Below are 19415 nucleotides of genomic sequence, written 5' to 3' on the forward strand. Positions count from 1 at the left end.
CAGTGCTAGCTAGGTGGCAATACCTTGCAGGTCTGAGAAATTACTTTTAGGAAGCAGTGTTTGCTGTATGTCTGCATCCAACATAGTCTGCTTTCTCTCCAATAGTCAGGATTCATTCGTCTTAGAATGAAGGGGTATAACTGGGAGTGTCTCTGCTCACTTTCCCCCCGTGAACCACTAGCATAAATGCTTCCTGTCCTTCTGACTTTAGGCTCTCCTGAACTAGAAGTCTTAGTTCCAAAGGAAGAAATGCTTTCAACAAGGCACACAACAGTGACTCCATTGAAAAGAGACTGATACTGCCAGCAGGCCATTTTGGTCTCTTCATCACTTTCCATGTAGAGTCAAAGGAGGGGGTCATCTACTGGCTGGCGGTGATGAACCTGACAACCAAAGGGGGATTAATTGCACTACACCAGGGGCTAAAAAAGAGTATGTTTGATATGTCTAGAGAGCTTCTTAGTCCTCCCATGTTTATAACACTTAATGGAAAATTACAGCAACCCAATCCAGGCAGGATATCTATTGGTCCAGACTGTTCAGTAATGAAGGTTTGAGTCATCCTGCCAGACCAAGCATCATGACCAGCTGACATGCTACCTCAGGGCAAAGGGAATGAGAAATGGGTAGTGAAAGAAGGCAGTTATAGATACCAGCTACAACAATGTGAGCTGCTGCAAAAACCAGGACTGTCATACTAAATACTTTGGTGAGTTATTAATTCATCCTCCTTCTCAGGGGGAAGAACAAACAAACAAAAGTACAGCTTTTATTAAGGGAGATTTATTAAATATAAAAAGCTCCCTCTTTTTTCTTAGCTTTTGGAAGGAAATTCTCTTCACTTCAAAATTATAGGGAGCTTCAGCAATAACCTATTCTATTCTACAGCATGTGTCCTTGTTTCTCCTTGGTCTTTGCACTAACACAATTTTTTTTTCTCCTATGCTTAACTTTTCTGAGACGGCAGTGGGAATCTATTTCTTTAAGCACCTTTTTGAGTTGCTGAATTAAGGCAACTTTTTAAAACCTGAAATTAAAGAGATATTCCATCAACCAGAGGATACCTACAGCATCTATGAGATGTAAGAGGTAGTAGTGGATACAAAATAGAGTTCACAATCTACATGCAAATAAAAAATGCATCCCCATGGAAAGATACAAACTAGAAAAATACAAAGTGAGTCAAGTGAGGGCCCACGCCCACTCCCAGATTATGGTAAATTTGGAAGGCTCCATGGCATGGGAGGAAAGTGTTAGAATAAGATAATATCAACCTAAATGCCTGTGGAAGTAGCATGACTACGATTGAGGGCCAGGGATTAGGAAGAACAAGGCATGATTTGTTCCTGCCCCTGTCCCAAATTGGGCGCAAGTGCTTAAAACAACAGCAGAGTTACTTTTTGCACCCACCTTGCTGCTTCCTTGATGGTAAATTCAACAAATTGTCTCTTGACTTTCATAGATCCTTGTACTTCTTCAAGCAAAATGAAAATTCTTTCATAATCTGAAGATATTTAAAAACATTAGTATTTCTAGAGTTATGAAAATGAAATATACCTCAATCTTAGTGCATCCACTACCACAGTATACATTTTCCATGGGCTACAATGTTACATAGTGTTTGTGTTTTGAATGCTTAAATCACAACATCTGTATATTACTAAGGAAACTATTGTGAACACTAACAAAGGAAAACAAAACATTTAAGCAGATGTATTAGAAATTTTCAGTAAAATTAAATGGAAGTCATGCTAAATCATATACAGATCCAATTCAGCCCAACAATGAGCTCAAGAGGCAGCTTAATTCTGTTCTAAATCATAGAATGAGAGACTTGGCATGCTTTCATTGATAGACATTCTTGCACTACTTACTTTGCCCAAACCTTTGAACTTCTTTCATTAATTGACATTTTATATCTTGATTAATTTTATTTGCCATGGCAGGAGATATCTGTGGAGTTTCCACTGAAGACATTGCTGTGACTGGTGGGTCACCTTCAGAGACACTGTAGTTTTTGGTGCCTACCCCAAATTAATTACTATCATGTTTGTAAAGCAGCTCCTCTCTGCTGAGACTAGTGAAGTCGTAAGAGAAAGAATCCAATGCGTTGGGTGGCATATGATCTCCTGTCATATTTATAAGCTCTAGTGGAGCAGAATTTGACAGGAAGCCATCAGGAGGCATTTGACCATTTTCCATCTCCTCCTCTTGAATATTGTGAATGACAGTAGCATCTGGAATCCAAATGAAAAAGTTGAGCTGTGAGGTAAGTGCATTATGTCACCCCCACAGCTATATCCATCTGAGGCTCAGTTTCTAGGATGTTATCTCATAAAGCAGGAAGATACACCAGGTGGCTACCCGAGACCCCTTAAACTGAGCTCAAGTAGGATAATACAACAAAACCACCTTCTTCCCTGCAGGACGCTATGCATGCATATGGAAACCATAGGACAGTACAAGCAATACACAAATATACACTGATCCCTGGTACTCCTGGATGAAATACCAGCTCCTGACAGATTAATAAGCCTCGGTGGAACTGTTGACGAGGAGTTATCAGGTGCTTGTTTTTCATCTTCTCTTCATGGACATTGTGAGTGTGGTGGTGTCATCTGGAAACAAAACGAAGAGGTCGAGCTGTGAGGTAAGTGCATAATGATAACCCCATAGGGATATCCCACTGATGCTCATTTTCTAGGAAATTATCCCATAAAGTGGGAGGATATATCAGGTGGCAATCAGAGAACCCTGAAACTGAGGCAAGAAAAGATTACCGCAAAACCACCTTCTTCCGTTGATGCCACTATGCATGCATATGGAAATCAAGTAGGAAAGTACAACTCATAAGGAAACACACACAGATCCCTGGTACTCATGGCTGGAATCCTAGCTCCTGCCATATTAATAAGTCCTCATGGAACACTTGACAAGAAGTTATTAGGTGCTGGTTGGTCATTTTGTGTCTTCTCTTCATGGACATTGTGAGTGATGGTAGCGTCTGGAAACCAAATGAAGAGGATGAGCTGTGAGGTAAGTCCATTATGTCAACCCCCAGGTATATCCATCTGAGGCTCAGTTTCAAGGAAATTATAAAGCAGGAGAGGATATGCCAGGTGACCATCTGAAAACCCTCAAATTGAGCTCATGAAAGATAATACAACAAAACAACCTTCTTCCCTTCATGACACCACGTATTCATATGGAAAACAAGTAGGACAGTACAACCAGTAAACAGACATACACAGAGCCTCCCTCGTACTCATGGCCAGAATACCAGCTCCTGCCAAATTAATAAGCCCTGGTGTAACAGTGCACAGGAAGTTATCAGGTGCTGGTTGGCTGTTTTTTTATCTTCTTTTCGCTGACATTGTGAGTGATGGTAGCATCTGGAAACCAAATGAAGAGGTTGAGCTGTGAGGAAAGTGCATTATGTGAACCCCTCAGGGTATATTCCTCTGATGCTCACTTGCTAGGAAATTATTGCACAAAGCAGGAGGACATGCCAGGTGGTGATATGAAATCCCTTAAATTGAGGTCACAATAGATAATACAAAAAAACCGCCTTCTCCCCTTCATGACACCATGCATGCATATGGAAACCAAGGAGGACAATCCAACTTATAAGTTAACATACACAGATCATTGGTACTCATGGCTGGAATACCAGCTTCTGACGTATTAATAAGCCCTGGTGGAACAGCTGACAAGATATTATCAGCTGCTTTTTGGCCATTTTCCATCTTCTCTTCATGGGCATTGTGAGTGACAGTAGCACCTAGAAACCAGAAGAAGATGTCAAGCTGTGAGGTGAGTGCATTATGTCAACCCCACAGGTATATCCTCTGATGCTCAGTTTTTAGGACATTATCTCATAAAGCAGAAGGATATGCCAGGTGGTGATCTGAGACCCCTGAAATTGAGCTCATGAAAGATAATACAATAAAACCACCTTCTTCGACTTATGACACTGCATGCATACGGAAACCAAGTAGAAACAACTAGTAAACAAACATACACTGATCCCTGGTACTCATGGGTGGAATACCATCTCCTGACACATTAATAAGCCCTGGTGTAACGGATGACAAGAAGTTATCAGATGCTGGCTGACCATTATTTATCTTCTCTCCATGGACATTGAGATTGACTACAGCATCTGGAAACCAAATGAAGAGGTTGAGCTGTAAGATGAGAGTATTATGGTAACCCCACAGGTATATCCATCTGATGCTCAGTTTCTAGGGAAAATATTTCATGAAGCAGGATAGGGTATGCCAAGTTGCAATCTCAGAACACTCAAGTTGAGCTCACGAAAGAAGTTACAACCAACCAGATCACCTTCTTCCCTTGATGACACTGCATGCATATGAAAACCGAGTAGGACAATCCAACTTATAAGCAAAAATACACAGACCCTTGGTACTCATAGCTGGAATACCAGCTGCTGCCATGTTAATATGCCCTGGTTTTACAGTTGACAAGACGTTATTAAATTGTGGTTGGTTATTTTCCATCCTCACTTCATAGACATTGTGATTGATGGTAGCATCTAGAAACCAAAGGAAAATATTGAGCTGTGAGGTAAGTGCATTATGGCAACACCACAGGTATATCCCTGTCATAATCAGTTTCTAGTAAATTATCTCATTAAGCAGGAGAGGATATGCCAGGTAGTGATCTGAAACCCCTCAAATTGAGGTCACGAAAGATAATAAAAACAAAACCACCTTCTTCCCTTTGTGACACCATGCCTTCATATAATAACCAAGTAAGACAGTACAAGTAGTAAACAAGCATACACAGATCCCTAGGACTCATGGCCGGAAAACCAGCTACTGCCATGTTAACACACCCTGGTGGAAAAGTTAACAAGACATTGTTCAGTTGCAGTTGGTCATTTTCCATCCTCTCATCACAGACACTGTGAGTGACGGTAGCATCTGGAAATCAAATGTTGAGTTCGAGCTGTGAAGTAAGTGCATTATTTCGACCCACAGGTATATCCCTCTGATGCTCAGCTTCTAAGAAATTATTGCATGGAGCATGAGGACATGACAGGTGGTGTTCTGAGACCCCTCAAATGGAGCTCAAGAAACATAATACAACAAAATCACCTTCTCCCCTTCATGACACTATGCATGCATATGGAAACCAAGTAGGAAAATCCAAATAGAAAGCGAACATACACAGATCTCTGGTACTCATGGCTGGAATACCAGCTCCTGTCATATTAATAAGCCCTGATAGAACATTTGACAAGACATTATCCAGTTGCGGTTGACTATTTACCATCCTCTCTTCATGGACATTGGGATTGAAGATAGCATCTGGAAACCAAATGAAGAGGTTGAGCTGTGAGGTAAGTGCATTATGTCAGCCCCACAGGTATATCCCTCTGATGCTCAATTTCTAGGAAATTATCAAAGAAAACAATATGCCAGGTGGCCATCTGACATCCCTCAAATTGAGGCTAGGAAAGAATATACAACAAAATTACCTTCTACCATTCATGAAAGTATGCCTGCTTAGAGAAACCAAGTAGGAAAGTACAACTGATAAGCAGATATCCACAGATCCCTGGTACTTGTGGATGAAATTCCAGCTGCTGCCATATCATGAAGCCGTGGTGGAGCAGTTGACAAGACGTTATCAGGTGCTGGTTGGTTGTTATTTATCTTCTCTTCATAGACGTTGTGAGTGACTGAAGCATCTGGAAACCAAATGAAGTGGTTGAGCTGTGAGGTAAGTGCATTATGTCAACCACACAGGCATACCCCTCTGATGCTCAGTATCTAGGAAATTATCTCATAAAGAAGGAGGATATACCAGGTAGCAATTTGAGAACCCTAAAATTGAGGCCAGAAAAGATAATACAACGAAATTACCTTCTTCCCTCATGACACTATGCATATAGTGCATAGTGGAAATGAAGTAGAACAGTATACCAAGTTAGCAAACTTACACTGATCCCTGGTACTCATGGATGAAATACCAGCTGCTGCCATATTAATAAGCGCTGGTGGAACAGTAGTGACGACATTACCAGGTGCTGGTTGGTCATTTTTTTTTATCTTCTCTTCATGGACATTGTGAGTAACGCTAGCATCTGGAAACCAAATGAAGAGGTTCAGTTGCAAGATAGGTATGTTTTGTCCCATCCTCCCCCAGAGGGACAGCTATGTATTAATCAGTTTCTAGGGAATTATTTATTTCATGGAACAGAAGGATTGACCACGTGGAAATCTCAGAACTTGCAAACAAAGATCAGGTTAGATAATACAATAAAACTACCTTTTTACTTCTTGGCATAATGAATACATGCAGTAAACAAGTACGACAGCAGAATAAACATTCACAGGTTTTTGTTCTCATCATTTTGTATCATCTTGCTGCCCTTTACATTTCTCATTTGATATTATTTTGATAGTTCACCTATAAATGCCTTGCTGTACACAGCAGGAAGCGAGACTAATTGAGCCCTCCTTAACCTGCCTCCTTTCTACCTCAAATATTCTGAAAAAATAGAGGGGGCTATTGGAGTTGAACACTCCTACCTCCACTCCATCATCACACATCTGTGTTTTTTATGATTCTACAGATCCTTCCCCTTTGTCTAGAAAAAGTGACTTTCTTTTCACTCCAGGTCTGACACCTTTTTCATTTATTCATCATCTGTGGCAGGCAGCATGCCAGGAGCTGGGGATCAGCAGTAAACAGCCCAGAGAGCAACGTTCCCTGCCCTTGCGAAGCTCACATCCTCTTGGGGCAGTCAGACAATACATGTACAATGAGCAAATAAAACAAACAGCGCTGGGCTGGTGTTGGGGAAGCAGTCCATGGGCCTGTGGGAGACAGCAGCAGAGGGAGCCCCCGGGGCTGCAGCTGGTTTGGCAGGGCCTTCTGAAAAGGTGCCATTGGGCAGGGCTTGGAGAAAGAAGCAGAGCCTCCTGTGCAGAGGCAGAGGGAGAGTTCCAGGTTGCGGTGAGGCCAAGGGTAGGGAATGGAGTGGGGATGGACCGCGCACTACAGAGGTGAAGGACAGAGGCAGAGAGAGCCAGGAGGAAATGGGTGGGATCCGCGTTAGGAGAGGGTGACAGAGGCCAGTCCATGCAGAGGCTCGCAGACCAAAGCTAGTTCAGGGTCTGTTCTGAGAGCTTATGAGAGATGAGGATGGGTTTTCAGGAGGGACATGGATGATGTGATTTACGTGCTGACATAATTATCTAGCCACAGGGTTAGAGAGTATGCGATAGATGAGCGAAGATTAGCAACACAGAGCTAAGAAGGCATTGTACTAGCCTGGAGAGAGATCACGGCAGTGTGCACTGGAGGCATAGAGAGAAATGGTTGGACGCAGAATTTATGCTGGGCATCTACTGCTGGACTTGCTAAGAGATGGGAAATGAGAGAGTAATAAAAGAATCATAAGATAACTCATAAGTGACTTTAAGTATTTTGACTTGAACTACTAAGTAAAAGTACACCAGGAGTGTTCAGGAGGTGTTAGGCAACCAACCATGAGAGCTGAGTGCTGCCAACTCTTCCCGAATCTGGTTTAGTCACCTTACGTGACAGTTTGAACTAGATCATGGTGGGATTATCCACACTATGGATACCTACAAACTCTAAAAACCGGGACTTCTCAATCCTCCATACCTGTGAACAGCTGGTTGTTACACCTTTGTGGATGTTTCACCTAATGGATGTATCTTTAGCTGAAATAGTGAAGGCTGAAAGTAGTGTATTTTTGGAGAGAGGGAGGTCAGAAATTTGAACATGTAGAGCCAGTTGAATTTTAGATGCCTATTAGACACTCAATAGAAATACCACACATGTAGTTGTATTTGAGTCTGGATTTCAGGAGCAAGTTGTAGTGTAGAAGTATAATGGTGAGAGTTCTTATAGTGTGAATCATTTAAAATTCTAAGATGGCATGACATCACCTAAGGAGATAGTATATTGAAGAGAAGAGAGCCTAGGATCAAGCTTTGGCGCCCTGAAATATTTAGAGGTGGGAATGGAGAGGAGAAAAACAAAAAGGAGAGGGAAAATGAGTCTCTGGTAACAGGGTAAGAAATCCAGGTGTCTGGGGACCCAAGAAGCTTTCCGTGCAGGAGGGAGTAAACAACTGTGTCTCATGCTGCTGAGACATTAATGCCAAAGTGCAGCAAACACTGGTGACCTTGATGATAGTAGTTTCATTGGAATACACTAAGAAGAAGCCAGACTGCACTGGGTTAGAGCGGAATGTGAGGACAGGCAGAAAGTGAGCAGACCCATCCTCTTGTTGAGCCCACCATCTCCTTCTGCCTCGGGAACCTGCTTCATTCATCTAATGCTTGCAGCAACTCCAAATTGTTACGCCTAATTAGAACCTTGCCCTTCCACTTGCAAATGTGCTCATATCTGTTCATCCCTCAAGGACATGACTACAAATGTCCTTTGACATGGTTGAGGCCCAAGGATTGGATTCCCCCTCACCTTCCTGTTTGTTTAACCACCATGACGTACTCTTCCTTCTCTTAGATGAAGAGTGTCTCTTGGATTTTCTCGAACGTTTCTTTTTGCTTTGATGCCCTGTTGCAACCTGATTTACTTCATCACTCCTTGTTTGCTGAAAAACATCAGTGAACATATTCTATTAAAGACAAATCCAACCATTGCAAAGTCACAGTCTTCATATGCATACACAGCCATGCATTTATATCGTTAATATAAAGTTTTAGTCACAGGTCAAGGATTTCTCATCACTCAACACACCCGACGCTCTCAGAAAAGGCAAGCTAATTTTAATCTAGTCTCAGTGAAACAAGGGAAGGTAAAATACAAGGTGTTATCCAAAGTCAAACATGGTACAGTCATGATAAATCAGAATGCTTGGGGAATGAGTGGTTTTCATCAACCAAAGGAATAAACATATGGTTATATCTCTAATGAATTACACATCATTTTGTCTCAGCCCTTGTTAGGGGACAAAAAAAAAGAAATACCTTTCTTATCTTTCAGTGCTTTAAAACTACGTATTAACAAATACTGATTAATACTTCATTAGATGATACATATAGATAGTGAACGGTAGGATAGATTGAAAAGGTAATTGTTCCCACACCTCCATGGTGGGAACATTTACCTTTTCAATCTATCCTACCCTTCAATATCTATGTGTATCATTATGTATATCATATAGACACATATAGATATCATTATATCTATATGTATCACTACCTATATGTATCTATATGCTTCATTTCCCAAGCATTCTGATTAATCTTGACTAAACCATGTTTGACTTTGGATAACACCTTGTATTTTACCTTCCCTTGTTTCACTGAGACTAGATTAAAATTAACTTGCCTTTTCTGAGAGCATCATATGTGTTAAGTGATGATAAATCTTTTATTCCAATATGTTGATCTTGGAGACAGACAGGGGTAGGGCATGCTTTGCAATGTTGATGGTAGATAAAACATGAAATTCAAGGGTATAGTAGGTAAACTAAAAGCTGTTTTCATCAAAGGATAACCCAAGACTATGCTCCTGTCTACCAGAGGTACCAAGAAGGGCTGGTACTTTTTCTACTGAAAGTATACCAAAAATTTGAAAAGGATGGACTCCTACCTAACTCATTTTATGAGGCCAGCATCATCCTGATACCAAAACCCAGCAGAGATACAACAAAAAAAGAAATCTTCAGGCCAGTATTCCTGATGAACATCGACGCAAAAATCCTCAATAAAATTCTGGAAAACTGAATCCAGCAGCACATCAAAAAGCTTATCCACCATGATCAAGTTGGCTTCATCCCCAGGATGCAAGGTCGTTTCAGAATAGGCCAATCAATGAATGTAATTCATCACATAAACAGAACTAATGACAAAAACCACATGAATATCTCAGTAGATGCAGAAAAGGCCTTTGATAAAGTTCAACATCCCCTTATATTAAAGGCTCTCAATAAACCAGGCACTGAAAGAAAATACCTCAAAATAATAAGAACCATATATGACAAGCCCACAGCCAATATCATACTGAATGGGAAACAGCTGGAAGCATTCCCCTTGAAACTTGCGCAAGACAGGGATGCCCTCCCTCACCACTCCTATTTAACACAGTATCAGATGTTCTGGCCACGGCAATCATGCAAGACCAAGAAATAAAGTGTATTCGACTAGGGAGAGAGGACGTCAAATTATCTTTGTTTGCAGATGACATGACCCTATATCTAGAAAATCCCATCGTCTCAGCCCAAAAGCTTCTTAAGCTGATAAGCAACTTCAGCAAAGTCTCAGGATACAAAATCCATGTGCAAAATTGCTAGCATTCCTATATACCAAAAACAGGCAAGCAGAGAGACAAACCATGAATGAACTCCCATTCACAATTGCTACAAAAAGAATAAAGTACCTAGGAATACAGGTAACAAGGGACGTGAAGGACCTCTTCAAAGAGAACTACAAACCACTGCTCAAGGAAATCAGAGAGGACACAAACAAATGGAAAAACATTCCATGCTTGTGGACAGGAAGAATCAATACTGTTAAAATGGCCATACTGCCCAAAGTAATTTAGGGATTCCATGCTATTCCATTAAACTACCATTGACATTCTTCACAGAGTGAGAAGAAGTTATTTTAAAATTCATAAGGAGCCAAAAAAGAGCCAGAATAGCCAAGACAATCCTAAGCAAAAAGAAGAAAGCTAGAGGCATCACGCTACCTCACTTCAAACTATACTACCAGGCTACAGTACCCGAAACAGCGTTTTCCTGGTACAAAAACAGATATAGACCAATGGAACAGAATAGAGAACTCAGAAATAAGATCGCACAGCGATAACCATCTGTTCTCCGACAAACTTGACAAAAACAAGAAATGGGGACAGGATTCCCTATTTAATTAATGGTGCTGGGAGAACTGGCTAGCCATATGCAAAAATTGAAACTGGACCCCTTCCTTACACCTTATACACAAATTAATTCGAGATGGATTAAAGACTTAAATGTAAAACCCAAAACTATAAAAACCCTAGAAAAAATATAGGCAATACTATTCAGGACATAGGCACGTGCAAAGATTTCATGACAAAAATGCCAAAAGCAATGGCAACAAAAGCAAAAATTGACAAACAGGATCTAATTAAACTAAACAGCTTATGCATAGCAAAATGAACTATAATCAGAGTGTACAGACAACCTACAGAATGGGAGAAAACTTTTGCAATCTGACCATCTGACAAAGGTCTACTATCCAGACTCTACAAGAAACTTAAACAAATTTACAAAAGAAAATCAAACAAACCCTTTAAAAAGTTGGCAAAGGACGTGAACAGACACTTCTCAAAGAAGACATTCACGCGGCCAACAAACATATGAAAAAAAGTTGAACATCACTGATCATTATAGCAACGCAAATCAAAACCACAATGAGATAACATCTCTTGCCAGTCAGAATGGAGATTATTAAAACATCAAGAAACAACAGATGCTGGCAAGATTGTGGAGAAAAAGGGCTGCTTTTACACTGTTGGTGGGAGTGTAAATTACTTCAACCATATGGAAGACAGTGTGGTGATTCCTCAAAGATCCACAGGCAGAAATAGCATTTGATCCAGCAATTCCATTCCTGGGTATATACCCAAAGAAATATAAATCATTCTATTATAAATATACAAGCATGCGTATGTTCATTGCAGCACTATTCACGATAGCGAAGAAGTGGAATCAACCCAAATGTCCAGCAATGATAGACTGAATAAAGAAAATGTAGCACATATACACCATGGAATACCATGCAGCCATAAAAAGGAACGGGATCATGTCTTTGTAGAACCATGGATGGAGCTGGAAGCCATTATCCTCAGAAAACTAATGCAAGAACAGAAAACCAAACAGTGCATATTCTCACTTATAAGTGGCAGCTGAATGATGAGAACACATGGACACATGGCTTGGGGGCACACACAATGGGGCCTGTCGGGGGAGGCATGGGGGTAGGGAGAACATCAGGAAGAATAGCTAATGGATACTGGGCTTAATATCAAGTTGATGGGTTGATAGATCCAGTAGACCACGATGGCACATGTTTACCTATGTGACAAACCTGCACATCACGCATATGTACCTCAAAACATAAAAGTTGAAAAACAAAGAATATGCTCCTGTATTAAATATGCAGGAGCACATTTAATAAAATTTATATTTTATAATAAATTATATTATAATATAATAAATATATTACAAATATCTATAATAAATATATAATATAATATAATATTATCTATAATAAATATATAATATAATATAATATTATCTATAATCAATATATTATATAATATAATATTATCTATAATCAATATATAATATAATATATTATCTATAATCAATATATTATATAATATAATATTATCTATAATCAATATATTATATAATATATTCTCTATAATCAATATATAATATATTCTCTATAATCAATATATAATATATTCTCTATAATCAATATGTTAGATAATATATTCTCTATAATCAATATATTCTATAATATATTCTCTATAATCAATATATTCTATAATATATTCTCTATAGTCAATATATTCTATAATATATTCTCTATAGTCAATATATTCTATAATATATTCTCTATAGTCAATATATTCTATAATATATTCTCTATAATCAATATATTCTATAATATATTCTCTATAATCAATATATTCTATAATATATTATCTATAATCAATATATTCTATAATATATTATCTATAATCAATATATTCTATAATATATTATCTATAATCAATATATTCTATAATATATTATCTATAATCAATATATTCTATAATATATTATCTATAATAAAATATTATATAATATAATGTAACAATATAATAAAATTATATATTTATTATTAATAAATATATCTATATTTATTAATAATAAATATTTATTACACAAATTTATTAATACTTAATAAAATTTACATTTATTTTATTAATAATAAATATTAATAACAGTAAACATATTTGTATTTATTATATCAATTTTATTACATATAGTATTTAATAAAACATATTTATATATAATGTTGATTTAAAATTTTTCCAATTTTCATTTCCTATAAAATAGGGGCTTAGAATGTGTGAAAACATTTTTACCGAACATTTACTACCATCCAGTTACTGTTCTAAACGCTTTACATGTATTAACTCAATCCTTGGCCAATCCCTATGAGTGAGGTGTGATTCTTATCTCTATTGTTAAAAAAGAGAAAATAAAGCCACAGAAAATTGAGGAAAAGTTTAATTAATTGAGGAGTTTTGGGACTGTGGTGGAATAACTTTAGTCTGGTTTGATTACAGAAGAGATTATTGCCTACCTGTGTCCTTATACCAGTGGTCTGTTCCACAACTGCAGATTCAATCTCCTTTGTCTTCATGTTTTAATGGTGAAGTTAGTATGTCTATCTCATACACAACACAAAACTCACATTAAGATCTCCATTAGGACAATCCAATTATGGCAACATCACCTAGTGCTTCATATTCCACGAGGAATACTTAGTCATTTTTTAGATAGAGCACTAGAGACTTGGATAAGAGCAACAGACTGTAGACTGTAATCTCAATATGAAAGGAGTTATTGTGGGGAGTGGGAAAGAATATAGACTCTGGAGTCAGAAAGGTATGCGTTCAAACCCTGGCTCAATCTCCTATCATGTGTCACTTGGGGCAAGCCATTTGATCACTGTCAGCCTTGATTTCTTACTAAAGGGGATCTAGTAATACACATCTGCAGAACAATTATGAGCATTAAATGTAATAATTAAAAACATCAGTTTCTTGTATAATGAATCCACTCGGTTCAAAAAGTTCCCATTTTATGTTCACATAAGAATTCCTGTGTCATGTTTTATCTTTTAAATCAAGAGAATTAACACCTATAGTTCACATTTATTTTTTCAATAAGCAAGTAATTATACTAAGAACGTCACAATTAGGGCGGAAACAGAAATAGTTGTCTTACTTGCCCATCATTTGTAAACACATAGCCAACTGTATGAAGTTCTTCAGTTGGAGTTGGTTGACTCGTTTGAAGTGGAGAAGCCTGCATCTGCAGATAGTCCTCATAATTAACTATGTGTGTTACCAGAACACTTTGATTTATAACTGGAACATAACTGACACATAAATCGGTGCTACACAGCTGAAATATATGATCCTCTTGAGAGTACATGATCACAGACTGTCTTAGTAATGTGTGCCTTAGTACCAAACACAGTTTAGAATCTCATATCTAGAATCTATATCATGTTCCGTGATCTAGAATCATCTCCCTTTACCTAAGTCATGACTCAGTCCACTCTCACTACTTCCTATAGGTTCACACCACCAAGTTAAACAATTCCCTTATGCCTCCAGCTCAGTTTGAGAATGGGCTGACCTTCCTTACACCACCATCCCAACTAAAAATATAATTCTAAATATTAATACTTTAATATTTAGAATGCCAATTTTCACTGAATTCTTCAAGTTCATTTTTTAAAGCTCAAAGGAGTAGTATGTATTAAGGAGCACATACACTGTCCTACTTATCCTACCTGCCCATTATTTATAAACACACAGCCAAAAGTATAAACTTCTTCAGGTGGAGTTGGCTGACTCATTTGAAGTGTCTCATTTGAAGTGACTGACTCGTTTGAACCAGCATCTGCGGATATTCCTCATAGCTAACTATGTGTGTGTGACTACAACACTCTGATTAAAAACTAGAACATAAATGGCAAAGAAATTGACACTATTCTTCCCATTGAAAGGGTGTAGGCTCCGAGGCATTCTCTTATCATCCAGAGAATGCTGAGTAGTGAGCCTAACCCTCTTTGGATAACTTGCAGAAATCTATAGATATTTTTCCCTGGAAAAATACCCTTACACACAAACTTGGTGTAAAATTTCAGAAATGTGACCAGCCTAAGATCTGATTAATTTAGTGGACAGACGACCCCACTTAAAATCACCAAAATTGGGGTACAGAGGGTTTGTAAACTGATGCCAATTATCCTGGACACTATCAGCTTTGTTATTTCCATATAAACAAGGAATTCTCTGCTGAACTCACAGCGGTAGGCAATGTCATATAGTATTTGTGTGTGTAATCTCTGAAATCTGACAGACCTAGGTTCTGTCACTTTTCCAACTGGTTAAACCTGTGAGGGCTGCTTAAATGTGCACTCTACGATTCTATTTCCATAAAATGGGCATAAAACAGTATCTAATTCATGGCGCTCTCATAAGGATTACCAGAGATAAAGCGCAAAGATAGTGTATGTGCTGGCTAACATACTTTCTTTAAGCTTGAAAAAAATAAACTTGTGGGATTCAGTGAAAATGGACATTCTAAATTTTAAAATATTCAAAAATAAACTACTCATACAATAAACACCTTCCTACAAACTAGACTTGATATTTTCAAAATCAATAAAGGCCGACACAAAAACTTGTCTGGTTTCAGCATAGCAAGTTTCCTCCTAGTTAACTTGTCTAAATGACTGCTACTTGCAATATCATAAGCATTTCTGTATGTTTAAGTCCTCCTTTATGAAACAAGTAATTCGTTATTCCTGAAATTTTAAATTGATGTATTTAATACAGGCAAGCAGAAGGAGAGGAATGATGGAAATTAGAGTAGAAGAAAATCAATAAAATAAAAAAAGAGAAAAATCAATGAAATCAAAAGTTGGTTCACCGAAAAAGTGAAAGAAACCTAACAACCTTTTAGCTTGACTGACCAAGAAAAAAAGAAAGGACTACTAAAATCGAGAATGAAACGGAGGTTATTAATACTGACCTTATAGAAATTAAAAGGAATAAATTATGAACAATTTTATGCCAACAAATTAAACAACTTAGATAAAATAGAAAAATTCCTAGAAGACAAATTACTGACTCTAGAAGGAATAGAAAATCGAAATAGGACTATAGAAAGAAAAGGGATATAATTAGTAATTTAAAATCTCCCCACAAATACAAGCCAAGCCAAGGTGGCTTTGCGTGTAAATTCTGTAAACATTTAAGGAAGAAATAATACCAATACTTAGCAATGTCTTCAAAAAAATAACACAGGAAGGAACACTACTTCATTCTATCAAGCCAATATTACCCCGATATCAAAGCCATTTTGTCAGCTGCAAATTCCCCCTTTCATCCCGCTGTGTGAGAAGGTTCTGCGTTCCTCTGCTTATGTCGGCTGTCCAGTGCGCTGTACAGGCCGCCTTTAGAGGGCGCCAGAGTCAGCGAAGGGGAGAGCTGCGCTTCCTGGTTCTCTAGGCTGGCACCCACCGAGCGAGAGGCTTCTCCTAGGGACTCTGGCGCCCCGCACAGGTCCCAGGGTTCTGTTGGAGCAGGTCACGCGGTGGCCTGAGGCTTCCCTTCCTTCCATTGCCCTTGGATGGACCATACACGATCGGTGCTTGTGGTGAGATGCCACCCCATGCGCATCACTCCCAGGCGCCCTAGGGGGTACATTCCCACAACTCCCAGAGGGCAGGTTTCTAGAAAGTTCCAGCAGTGGTGAGGCACCATAACAACTTTATTGCAATTTTGTGAGGTGCTGCCACACTCTTCTGGCAAGATCAGGACTTTTTTATTTTTTTATTTTTACTTTTGAGACAGAGTCCTGCTTTGTCTCTCAGGCTGGCGTGCAGTGGCAGCGAACAGGGCTTACTGCAGCCTCAACCTCCTGGGCTCAAGCAATCCTCCCACCTCAGCCTCCCGAGTAGCTGGGACCACAGGCATGCACCACCATACCTATTTTTTTGTAGAGATGGTGTCTCACTATGTTGCCCAGGCTGGTCTCAAACTCTTGGGCTCAAGCAATCCACCCACCTGGGCCTTCCAAAGTGCTGGCATTATAGGCGTGAGCAACCATGCCCAGCAAGGTCAGAATATCAACATTGGTGATAAGATGAATAGGATAGAATTTCAACATTGGGGGGTTGGGGAAGGTAATTTGAGTATTCCATTTAAGATCTGTAGTGGGAAGCTCTTTCCAAGGCACTGTATCTCAACAGTGTTTCAGGATAAACTTTTTGGAAGGTAATCTATCTTAGCTCTGTGTTAAAGGGATTCTTCCCTGTATACTACACCTCAGATTCCCACAGGTAGATCTCCAATGAGTTCTGCCAATGTGGCACCCCAACAAGTTCTCTGGCATACGTTGAGTAACAGCTGGGCCTACCCGATATGTGGACTTCAACCCTTGGTTGTGGTGGTGGTGGTGTGAGTGTTTCCTCATATGCTCTCTTCAAGCCCTGCAGAGGACTTTCATGGGTTCCTCTGTCTCAGCATGGGGGTGATGAATCTTCCTCTGGGTTTTAACTTACTCCTGGGAGAAAGTTCTTATCTTACCTGGGTGCCCTACCTCAACCCTACGTAAATGTTTTCTTGTGGGCTCTGTCTCATCTCTTTTGGATGGGACTGTTTCTGAGTTGCTGTATCTTAGCCCTGGAAAGGATTTTCCATAATGCTCTATCTCAGTCCAGAGTGGCGACTCTTAGGAGCTCTATCTCAGCCCTTGGGAAGGAGAATTTTACTTGGTTCTTTCATAACTGCAGTTGGAAGACTCTTCCCTGGGTTCTCATCATAATTATGTTAGGGGATGCCTTCCTTGGTTGCTCTATGTCAGCCATGAACTGAAGGAGCTTCCTTGGATGCTCTGTTTCCCACCTTGGGTAGGGGAGGACCATTCCTTGGATGCTATATCTCAGCCCTGCAGGGGACTCTTCCTCATGTGCTTGTCACAGCTGTGTGTGTGTGTGTGTGTGTGTGTGTGTGTGTGTGTGTGTGACTTTCCTTTGATAGTCAGTCTCTTCCTTGGGTGCTGTATATCAGCTCTGGAGTTGAGGTTTTTCCTTGGATGCTCTATCTCAAGCCTACAGTGGCACATCCTTAATGCTCTAACTCACCATTGCTGGAATTTTTCTTAACTCTGGGGCATAGAACTTTTCCTTGCATGCTCCATCCTCTAGTGGGGGAGTTATTCTTTGTGGTCTTTTAACTCCACCACCCAGAGGTTCTTACTTGTGTGCTCTGTTTCAACTCTAGAGGAGGGACAGTACTTGTATTTTGGGTGCTCTATCACTCCTATGAGAGAACTGAGGTCTTTCTTAGGTTCTCTAATTCATCTATGGAGAGGATTCTTCTGTGGGCTTCTGATTCAGCCCTTTGGGGAAGACTCTTCCTAGGAGCTCTAGCTGAGCTCTGCCATGATGTGGGGGCGTGGGATGGGGAGGCACTTGGTCTTGGATACTCTATCTCAGCCTAGTCAGGATTCCTCCTTGGGTGCGCCTTCTCAGCTTTGAGCAGGAAAATCTTCCTTGTGGGATCAAACTCAATCCTTGGGCGATTCTGCATCAGGTGCTTTCACTTAGTCAAGGAGGTGGGTTGGCTTTTTCTTAACTGTTCTATCTCAGCAATGTCTGGGAGGTGGGAGGTGGAGCATGGAGGACTTCTTTGGGTGCATTCTCTCAGTTGAGGATACTGACCGCTTCTTATACCTGCTCTTTCTGTATTTAGAGTTCTCTTTATTTTTTACTAGCCAATTTCTTGTTACTCTGTTCCCCTGTTATCATTAATAATTCTATATGTTCAACTTTCACTGTTTGAATTACTGTGTGGTTCCTCTCTCTTGATTTGATGAGATCTGAAACAGAATTGGTACTGTGGATAGTCCTGGGGTAGACCCTTTAGCTGAGATTAGGGAATTTATCTGGTCATGCCTTTGGGCTTAAACACAGCGCCCTGCTTCTTGCCAAAGGGAAATGATACGAAAGTATAATCCATGGCATGCATAAACTTCACAACTTGTCAAGGTATCACCATGGATGATTGTGATGAACTGCCAATTGAAGTGCTGGGGAGCCAGTGTATCAATCTGGAGCCAGTGTATCAATCTGGTTCCAACCACATAGGAGTTGCAGTTGCACTACATCCACACAAAACCTGGTATAGACTGCCATTAGTTGTAGCTATTCTGCTGGGTGTTTAGCCATGTCTCATATGGCTTTCATTTGCCCTTCTCTGATGTGAATGAGTTGAAGCAACTATTTATATATTTAGTAGCCAGCAATTTGTACATGTCCTTATGAAGTACGTTTTCAGGCCCTTTTGCCCATATTTTATTTGGTTATCTTTTTCTTAGTGATTTGTAGGAGTTCTAAATTCAACTCCTTTTTCAGATATTATATATAATATAATATATAATATGTATACATAAAATGAGTATCTTCTGTGAATCTATGGTTTGCCTTTTCATTCTCCTAATAATGTCTTTTGATGATTAGAAGTTCTTAATTTAATTAATTCCAATTAATCTTTCTTTTTTACACCATTAAAAACCTTTGCCAACCCCAGAGTCATGA

The 19415-nt window shown here is 39.3% G+C and overlaps 1 protein-coding gene across 1 annotated transcript; it reads right to left on the reverse strand.

The window, feature by feature from the left end:
- Nucleotides 1-882: 882 nt before the first annotated feature.
- Nucleotides 883-14233, reverse strand: LOC100460011 (putative SAGE1-like protein). Its single transcript, XM_003779737.3, is given in 13 exon segments — nucleotides 883-1027; nucleotides 1411-1504; nucleotides 1875-2262; nucleotides 2513-2618; nucleotides 3250-3353; nucleotides 3355-3392; nucleotides 3641-3781; nucleotides 4052-4162; nucleotides 4421-4555; nucleotides 4806-4946; nucleotides 5576-5716; nucleotides 8488-8620; nucleotides 14024-14233. Coding segments are annotated over 13 exon segments (1887 nt in total).
- Between the last annotated feature and the right edge of the window lie 5182 nt (nucleotides 14234-19415).

This window comes from Pongo abelii, chromosome X (assembly GCF_028885655.2).
Source record: "Pongo abelii isolate AG06213 chromosome X, NHGRI_mPonAbe1-v2.0_pri, whole genome shotgun sequence".
NCBI classification, from domain to species: Eukaryota; Metazoa; Chordata; class Mammalia; order Primates; family Hominidae; genus Pongo; species Pongo abelii.